The 10,433-nt window shown below is 40.6% G+C and overlaps 1 protein-coding gene across 1 annotated transcript; it reads right to left on the bottom strand.

Moving 5' to 3' along the window:
- Positions 1 to 1,255: 1,255 nt before the first annotated feature.
- LOC138195069 (homeodomain-interacting protein kinase 1-like) lies at positions 1,256 to 5,374 on the bottom strand. Its single transcript, XM_069144130.1, has 9 exons — positions 5,314 to 5,374; positions 4,288 to 4,475; positions 4,016 to 4,201; positions 3,743 to 3,924; positions 3,525 to 3,648; positions 3,326 to 3,427; positions 3,116 to 3,208; positions 1,966 to 2,129; positions 1,256 to 1,841 (listed from the first exon to the last, which is right to left on the bottom strand). The coding sequence occupies exons 1-9, from the start codon at positions 5,372 to 5,374 to the stop codon at positions 1,256 to 1,258; spliced, it is 1,686 nt and encodes a 561-aa protein (XP_069000231.1).
- Positions 5,375 to 10,433: the final 5,059 nt, after the last annotated feature.

Below are 10,433 nucleotides of genomic sequence, written 5' to 3'. Positions count from 1 at the left end.
GGTGGAGGGACAGCCTCGAGGCCTGGCTAAAATCAGAAAGTTTCATTCTTGTAACTATCAGAAACAACACATCTGCAGCTAAGGCTGATTAGCCACCCACCCGCCTGGAAAAGGGGAGGTGGTGTGCTTTTGGACTCATGTGCAGGACCTCGTTAATTAGCAGGTGTTAGAGGACTTCTTATAAAGTGGAGATCACAACAGGACCCCGTTTCACCCTGGACTCTGCGTGACCTTGCGCTCATTAATGGTGGCGCTGCAATCAAATGTTAATGCCCCTCTGAGGTTTTGGATAATGTGCTACCCGTAATCAGGGCGGTCATGTAATGCAGCCATAAATGCTAATATTTGGCTTTCAGTGACACTTGTGATGGCTCTAAATCCTTTCGCAATCAGTTTATTTTGGGACAGAAAAAAGCCACAAGTTCAAGCCAAATGGAAGTGAGCAAAGCACTCTGAGCTGGTATTCGATGCTTCCTCCTCCACCAGACTTACCCCCACAACATCTATTAGTCTTTATTTCTGTTTTATTAAATCAGGTTAGTCCCACTGTGAGCACACCGAGTTCCCAAAGAAGAAGAATAAACCCTCCTTATACGGTGTAATAGGCGAGATAGGACCAAATGAGGGAGACGAAAGAAAGAGACATATATTCATTATACACACAGGACCAACTACTGCAAAAGAATGAATATTATGAAAGACTCCAAATATATTCACCTGATATAACCTTAATAAATAGTTTCAATTCAGTAGTTGTCCGTTTTTACCAAAAATACCAGGGATCATAGATTTCAGTCAAAAATCAGAGATGTGACAGGTGCTTCTTTTAAAACAAGATATCTTACAATAATAGATCAGAGACATAGACATTGTTATAACTGCCCGGGGTGTGTGTGCGCGCGCGCGTGTGTGTGTGTGTGTGTGTGTGTGTGTGTGTGTGTGTGTGTCTGTATTCTTGTCACCAAAGAAGAGTGATGGATAAAGTTTTGACAAATTTATTTAAATAAAAGTAGGAATAACACAATAAAACACCTGTAAAACAATGTAAAGTTTCAAAGTAAAAAGCACATGATGAGAAAATTATATTACAGGAACACAAATTTTAAAGTATTAACAGGTAAACAGTAAATAAAGTAAACAGTAAATAAATGTTGCTGTTGACGGAGGTGCGCAGACTTGTTATTCTCATCAACTGCAAAGTATCACATCTTATGAAATGAACAAAAAACAATCAGCTCAAACAACTCAGTGTTATTTAATCGTCTTCCTCTTTAGAGGAACAGCAGTACAGAGCCCGAAACATCCTGCCGAACAATCGACTGATTCTTTTCAGCGGTCTGCTCCGAGAGCTTTTGCTGCCAGTAGCTTCGTCCTTAGCATCACCGGAAGCTTCATTAACAGTGCTGACTTCATCATCATCAGCTGGAACAGCATCATGTGACTCAGTCGTGAGGTGTGCATCTGAGGATGCGGTGGCTGTTCCTTGATCAGCTGAAACAGCTTCATGCAGGTCAGTCGTACCAGGTTTGGTTGAAGCAGAGGTGAGTGCAGCGTCTTGTGACTCTGCTGTTGCAGACTTGTTTAGATGCTCTGCTGTGCTGTCTGGGGCCTCAGCAGCAGCTGAAACAGCGTCAGTTCTGCCGGTCGTTACAGATGTGACATCATCCGGAGCGGCGGCGGCGGCAGCATCAGCTGAAAGAGCAGCACCATCTGAGGCCTCGTTGTTGCAGCCAGCAGGTGTGTTTTTAGCACCTGAGCAAGCTGAACGTTCTTTTGTTGAAGTGCGGCCATCTCCTGCCGGTTCAACCATCGGACGGACACTCGCAAGGGGAACCATGACACTGGAGGAAGAATAACAAATGCATGAGCGGAGGAATAAACACACGAATGAACCAGTTAACAAGCCGACTATTCCATCAAATAACCCCTCCATGTGTCTGCTAACCATCACACATGATCACTTACTGTGAGATGATGTCATCACTGTCGTCCTCTTTGTTGTTGGTCAAGAAGAAGTGCGTCAGAGCGACACGTGGTGTGATTCTTCTCTGAGGATTCGGGTGCAGCATCCTCCTCAGGAGGCTGACCAACTTTATCTTGTCATCATGTGTATCCACAGGTGAATACAGCTGCATTTAGAAAACACGTTGAATGTCTGTCCGACACACACACACACACACACACACACACACACACACACACACACACACACACACACACACACACACACACACACACTGACTCATGTATTAACCCTCTTGTTATGCTGGAACACCAAATTTCAGGTCAAGTTGACCCTGTGCATGTTAAATGTACAATGTAGTTGATATTATCTTTTTCTCTATAGACCTCATCTCTAGCTCAGTTAATACTAAGGGTGCTATCGAGTTTTTCACCTCTCACAAAAATCAGAATTTACTTATGGAAAGTCCATTGTATTCTCCTCAAGATTTTTTTACACATATTCAAAGCAGTTATTTGACTGAAAACTTGGACTATTATCATGACAATATTTGCCATAAAAATAATAATTTTAAATTACTGGTAAAATAAGGCTTCTATAGTGAAGTTAATTTTTTTTTTATCTTATCCATACTCTTATCGGCCCTTTGCTGATCTTGGCATCCTTATGTTTAATACAGCAACATTTTCATGCTTCACAAGTTTTGAGGCTCTTTGTTCTCGATTGATTGCAGTTCGGTAAGGGGCTCTGGTTTATTTTTCCTAACAGTTCTCACTATTTTTGTTTTGTTTTGTTTTGTTTGTTTAAGTTTTGGCTTCAGCAGTTTCTGACCCAGGGAGTATGAGGTGAAAACATTATTGCAGGTAATACAAGAGACCATCTGGAATTTGGAGGCATTAGGAAATCACATTGTGTCTCATTTTAAAATGAAACAAACACGTTTAGATATTTTTTATCTGAACAGTGTGTGTGTGTGTGTGTAATAAAGACATGCATTTATTATTTGTAATTTACATGTTCTAAACTAATTAAACTCAGCAGAAAAGGTTTGAGCCAGTATTTTTTAAACTTTCCAGCCGGTCCATTTGACCCACAAACTAACAGGAGGGTGAAATCAGCATTTACATGTACAGTACAACAGAGACCACCTACCCTCATCAGGTCATGCAGACTGTTAACCCTGGGTGATTGTCTTCTCTGAATGATAGGCTGGATGCCAGTGTCAGTCCAGTACTCTTCAGGTGTCTACAGGAGAAAATAATATATTTACCATATTTAATTTTTATTTTAAATAACTACAGAAACTGTGATTAAAAATAAAGATCTGCTTTTCCTAATGCAGTGCAGGACAGGGTTGCATACCTTCAACCTCCATGGGTTTGGTTTGAAATAGAGCTGAGTGTTGGTGCCTTCACTCAGCAGCTCATGCTCTGGCTGACCGAGAGTCGCCACCATAGTTTTCACCTAAAGACAGAATATTGGCTACATCAGATACACCAGAGTCTATTTGTGTTTTGATATAATGCTATGCAGTTAAATCTGAGTTTATTGGAGAACATACCAGGTAATACTGGCACTGCTGAGGGAATAGCGGGCTGCCAAGGTACAAAGTGGCCAGAACACAACCCAAAGACCACATATCTACGGCCTCTGAGAGAGGAAGACCCAGAATAACATCTGGAGACCTGAAGACAAGCGTCAAGGATTTGAAAAACACAGTTTTACATTTTAATGATGGTTGGTGGTGTCACAGAAAAGGACACAAATCGACAAACACACCGGTATTCAACAGCTTGCACGATGGAGCCGGGCTTGACTTCAGCAGCTGTGATGGCTGAGCCAAAGTCAATGAGTTTGACTCTGAAGGGCCGGCCTCTCTGCTTCACCAACAGGATGTTGTGTGGTGTTATATTTGTGTGAACGATGCCGGCAGTCTTCAGAGAGTTGAGTGCAGAGAGCAGCTGCAGGGACAGAAGAAGAAATAAAGAATGAATGCATATATGACGTGTTGTAAATCAGTAAAAATTGCTTTAAATGATAAAACCCACCAACCTGCTCTGCGATGGGTTTAATTTCATGAAGCGTGAGTGGTTCACCGTGTCTCTCCCTCAGCATTTCGTGTAGATTATTGTCGAGCATTTCAAACACAAGGTAAGTGTACCCTTTTTGTTCAAAGCCCTCGAAGAATCGGACGATGTTGACGGGATCAATGCCACGGATCTTTTTCAGGATGGCCAGCTAGAACGAAAACACAAGACATTAGACAGAGTTAAACCTGTGGTGAAATGTGCTTGACCAAAATTCCAAAGTCTCCGATGATCTACCTCTCTGTTGGGTTTCTGGGAGTCGCCGGGCCTCTTGAGGATTTTGATGGCTACGGAGTCTCTGGTTTCAGTGATTCCGTACTGGGCGACTTTGTTAAAGCAGCCGTTCAAAATGAATCGCCAAAACTGGTAGTCAGCGATTCTGCCGTGCAGCGGTTCCCAGGATCTGAACTCTGAGTTGACCAGTCCTGAGACAGTGTTCAAAAATGTGTTCAAACACCGCGTGCAGTCAACACATGGTGCACAAACCAGCGGCTAAACTCAGATCAAGGAACGTACAGAGGATTGCCTGGACATTTGAATGAGGGACGTTCATCACCATTCAACAGATCTCAAAGTACATTATTAATACTTTCTTTATTTTATCTATACACAATCTCAGGTCTGCTATGTTCCCAGAAATGTTTATCATGTTAATTTGCGTTTATCTCATGTCTCCTTGTGTTTCCAGCCTGATCTCACAGCTTTACTAGTATTTACAAGTGCAAATGAGAACTATAGTACTTACAGTATGTCTGGAAATACTGAACACAAGAAGAGTAACACCCCTTGCAGAAAGAAAGACAGTGATTTCCCATGTGTAAAAACTCGTGACCACATGACACACTTGATTGTGTACATGTAAAACATGTATTTGTATGTGGTTTTTGAACATTTTCATGGTGTAATGTATGAAGGCCATGTATATTCGCATGCAAAAACTTTTCCACATATCTTCCCCATGTTATTCTATGTTGCAAAGTGTGATGTGCCATGTGTCATACATGTGTCACAAGTTAAAAACATGGGAAACTCGTTTAGAAAAGTGCAGAGATTGCTCTTTCATAGGTTACTGTCTATTGTAAAAAACAAAAACAAAACCTGGTGCACAAAAACTAATTGACAAAAACATTTGTGGACATGAACTTCATCAATAAACAGTAACTGAAGAAAGATGTGATCCATGTTTCAACATTTACTGCAGGACCGTGACTTGTTGCAGTGAATAATCTGTGAAGACATGTTGGTGTGTTCAGTGTCTCTCACCTGTTTGGCTGAAGGATGCTGACTGTTGCAGGTTTCGGTTATTAACAGTTGAAAACGACATGTTGTCACAATCATGATCACAATCACAAGTTTTACAATTTACAAGCGCTCAACGAACAGATTCACTGTGTGTCTCGAGTGTTTCCTTTCTCTCCTGTCTGAACAGATGGAAGTGAAAAGAGTTCTGAGTGAGCTCCTAACTGTGACAGTGTTGTGTTCCGTGATGAACTCTGAAATCAGAGTCAGTCGGAACGTTCTTCTAAAAACAACAAATTTAAATGGAAACAATGAAGGAAAAGCATTTTGAATAAACAGCAAACAGCGGACACTGATATGACTGATGAGTTTGGTTATTAATATGCACTGATTACCAATTTTCATGAAGAACTCAAATCTATGTCATTTAGATTAAAAGAGAAGTCCCTCTCAGGAAATAAATCACTGTTCATAAGTAATTTTATTTGTATTTTGCATCTTGCAGGTTTTTATTTTGTTTTTTATGACTTGGCAAATGGTGCTTTCTTCTAATTTGGCATACTTTAATAATCAGAGCAGGATTTTAATGTCACATCTCATCGCTCCTTCAGAAAACTGCTATGAGACATGTCATAGGAGGCTTTTAGATCCCACTGATCAGAGCAGAGCCGGGACATATGAATGTCACGACACACGTTATAGTTGTGCTGCAGTACAAAACATTTAAGGGGCTTGTGTGGAGACTGTCAAATGCAGATGTGTGCTTTCCCTTACGCATTTCCAGTTGAAGCATTTGTTTATCGCAATAACTTCACCAACAGAACTCCTGTCTTATTTTCTTCTGTTGAAGCAAACAAAAGCTAATTTCCTCTGAAACAGCATGTATGGGAATGACTAAATCATATTTTTCTAGCCTTTTCTGCAATGTATTACGTTTGTATTTTGTGATATAGCAGATCTTCTTCCAACGCAAACCTTGACTGTCATCCTCTCTAACCCACTGACTAAAACTTCATATATACAGTCTAGCAAACACACAACAGTTCCTGATAATGCACTGCACATCCATCATGTGTTACAGTTGCAGCTCCAACAGCCAGTACGTTAAATATCTCTCCGCTTGCAGTGAAATTAATCCCCTAGTGGATATTGTAGGATTGCTGGAAACAAATGGAAGCTTTACTGTACACTATAAACTGAATTGATTCCTGCTTCAACAAATAGAGGAAGTATTGAAACGTGTTATAGATTTCAAAATAAAAGCCTGGATTACATTAAAAAAAAAAAAAAAAAAAAAACAGTTAAAACTGAGCTAAAGCTTCTAGTTGGCAGGTAGTAAAATGATGAGTAAACGAGAGGTAACATGGTTCCCCATGTTTGCAGTAATTGAACCAAGGTGTCAGCATTATATTGACAACAGTGCATGATCACAGTTTCAGTTTCCTCGGTACCTGTGAGCAATTATTTGAGGTGTTATTAATTGGCAAAACTGACACAATCCTGATGCTGCTGCTTTACGACTAAATCATTTGCTTTAATTTTAAGCATCGCAGAGTCAAATATCACGTGTACGTTTAAATCTTATCCGCCTCCGTGTGTTGTGACCCAGGGAAACAAATCAGTCATCACCTCCACGTTTGGCTGTCACCCTCGACTGTTGCCATGTAGACAGCAATCTAAGTGAGATTTGGCAGTCGCTGGGCCGCGCTCGCCTCACCTCGCTGAATCATGATGTATGATGTTTACATAGCCATAAAATCCCCTCCAGAAGTGAAATGCTCACTGCTTCCCCTAATTAAGAGCAAGCAGACATAAACACAGACACAAGCGCACACAGCTCGGGCACAAACACACACACAGGGAAAGAGATACAGCGTTGTACGTGCTTGATTTAACACTCGCATAGAAACACACTCAGAGAAGCTGTACACAAAGTCACACATTCACATATTATATTATTCATATTGCTGGAGGCGAAGGAAAAGGTAGATATCAGACTCAGTGAACATCAGGCTGTCCATCTGTAAGCATCAACAGGAACATATTCAGATGAGACAGACATCTCCCCGGTACTCTTTACACTCCAACACATAATACGATGTTACTGATCAATATAAATCCTGTAATATCCCCACTCCGATAATACTACCAGCCTGACTCTTCACTTCATTACTTAGGAATGCGGGCGTCTGGGGACAGTAAAAGCAGGGTCAGTGTAATATTTATAAGTGGGGACAAGGAAGGTGTTGAGAGAGCTGTGTTTTTATTGTCAAAGCTTGCACTGAGGATTCTGTGCTGTACAAGCATCTGGAGCAGACATGTAGACACACACACACACACACACACACACACACACACACACACACACAGGAATAATACCAGTTGAAGAGCAGCCCACTCTAGATTAACTTGTCACTGAAGTTGAGGACCACAGTCCTCTGGGGTTGTCTTATCCCTGGGCATATTGGCCCGCTGGCTGCTCCTTGTTATTTAGTGAGCTCTTATCTGCCACGCTGAGCTGAGGCAAGTCAAATGCAGACGGGCACACAGAGCTGCTATTGCCAGTACTTGATGTGACATTCAGTCTGAAAGTCTGAACAGGAAAAGAGCAATCATTAAGAATTTATAAATCAGATATACATTACTTATTTACTCAAGATTTTAATGTTGCAAAGGTGGATTTTTTTTTTATTTTATTGAAAATATATACGGTAGCCCCAAGAGCTCAACTCACAACAACACATGCAAATAAACAAAATACAATCAAATTATGAAAGCTTCATCAATCTGACAACACATGTGGAGCATTTGAATAATGCATTGCAAATTCAGTCAGCACAAAAAATCTGAGAAATGCAACATAATGCAGGTTTCTGTAATATGGTGTGTTGTGTGAATTTGCATTACTTTTCTAAATGCTGTGCATATGTGTTGTCAAATAAGACTTTGTCCTAATTTGCATGTTTTGTCTGTGTGCTTGTGTTTTGTTGAGTTGCATTTTGTTGAGCTCTCAGAGCCACAGTGAAAATAACTGTGGTGGTCTGACAGCGCTCTAAATAGTTTGTCTGATGTTCCCCTGTCAAACAAACTTAAGTAATTATTGAAAAAAGCACAGTTGTTACTTAGTGGATTATCCTGGTGAAATGAAGCAAAGCATACTTATCAACACTACATGTCACTTGATTTACTTTCATTTGGTTGTTATTTAATACAATTGATTATATAAATTTGGATACTGTTGCAATAGTTTTTCATATAACTAAAGTGTGAAAGGTAGGTTGGTTTGGTCACTTTTCAGCACTTACAACTAACTATTTCAGCTCTTTATCCTTAGTTAAATAAGCTAAACCTTAACACCACCCTCATTAGGCTAACTGTCTTAACCATTTGTTTGTTGCTTTTAGCTGTCTTCCATAACCATTTCTACAGTACTTTGTACTAACTGTTTAGCCTTCTGTTTTTGCATGCTATATGAGCCCTCAGTTGCAACATAAGCCTAGCTTTTGGTAGCTGATTCAACATGTTGATACATGTTAACCCCTGTCAGTTGCAGAGGTGGCCCCTGGTTGGGAATCACTGTGTTCAGGCACTGCAGAGTGACACAGTCCAAAATGAAGTGCATCTCCTCCCAGACCCTGAGAGACAAGAGATGGGTGATAAAATACACCAACAACCACTGAGTTGGAAAACTGTCAACTACGGCCTTGGCTGAAACTGACAGGTGTCTAAAAGCACATGCATGACTGAGGCTTAATAACATTTCAATGAAGGATGTGGAGCCTGAGCAAAGGTCAGGTTGAATTTACCATCTCATAAGTTGTGTAGCTGCATCACAGGAGAGGAATACAAATAAACCTGACCCACTTTCATCTGACAGAGGTAGTGTAACACAGTTTTACACACAAAAATATTTTCTGGACTTCAGATGGGCTGTAAATACGCAGGGAAAGGCGGAGTTGTCCAGTACACTACGAGAGTTCATGTATATTTATCAGTCTTCATTTAAATTAGCCTCAAATATGAGAACAACATTTAAGTAGAACAGATATATTTACAAGAGTGGAGTGGTGGTGAATATAGCTGAGGGAGGCAGTGTGAGATTTAGATCAGACACATACGAAGACAGATTTTAAATTACTGCAGATCTCATTTATTCAAACACGTTGGATCTGTGATGACTCCAGCAGGACTTCATTTTTCCAACTAATGCGAATCAGCAAGTTCTCTGAGATACAGCACAAACTTGTTTATCCGTGTGAGTCAGAAGACAGACGCAGAGATTTCTACTGAGCCTCTAAAAACTATTCAAGTCACAAGAGATTAAGAATAGATTACAAAAATATCTAATAGTAATAATACGATTTTGAGTAATACAGTTCTTGCAAACAGTAATGGTCCCAATTTGTTATATGGTTGACCTTATATGACCTTGTAGTCGAGCTCCGCCCAGCTATTGCTCACAGTCTTTGCTGTGATTATAGTCTGGAAGCCCTGTTCGCATCTAGGTTCGCCACTCTGAAGAGCAGACCATGCAGTGAACATTGGGGGTGACTAAGTGTGACGACGTTGACATCAACCATTTGTTTCTAAATGTAGCTCCAACAACGGAAGCAGTGGTTGAGCTAAATTACTTGTTTTCAACCGTTAGCAAATATCGAGCAATTTAAAGCCGGACCGAAAACACGCAACTAAACTTAAGTAAATAAAAGTCTGTCACTCTCATTTACTGGCATGACGTATCACTCTGCTCACACTGGAGGAGCGTCTGTGTTGTTTACAGCTGGGCAAGTTTCAGCGCATAACAGATGTTGTACGATGGTCAGCGTAGGTTGGTTAAAGGCTGCTCGTGTAGTTTCAAAACTAATAGCAATACCCGGCTGGAGGTGGAGTAGAATTCAGGTGTAGAAAGTGGTTGATTCTTAGAATGAGAAACAAAATTAGTTGGAGGAACAGCTTTGTGTGGGTGTGGATCAATAAATGTCAAGACTACTGCGACATTTTTACTAACCTTTTTTGGTTTTTGATGGTGGCACTGTTTCTAAATGACCTCAAACACATCTGTAGCATTTCTGCACTGACATTTCTCGTTTCACACGGGCCGACATACAGTAGATGCTGATTGTAATCTTAACCTAAAATATCAA

The sequence above is a fragment of the Embiotoca jacksoni genome, unplaced genomic scaffold (assembly GCF_022577435.1).
Source record: "Embiotoca jacksoni isolate LCO1_2020_lvr unplaced genomic scaffold, fEmbJac1.0.p SCAF_12, whole genome shotgun sequence".
Taxonomy (NCBI): domain Eukaryota; kingdom Metazoa; phylum Chordata; class Actinopteri; family Embiotocidae; genus Embiotoca; species Embiotoca jacksoni.
Note: the sequence above shows the minus strand (reverse complement) of the source record. Positions and strands in the feature narration are given on the sequence as shown.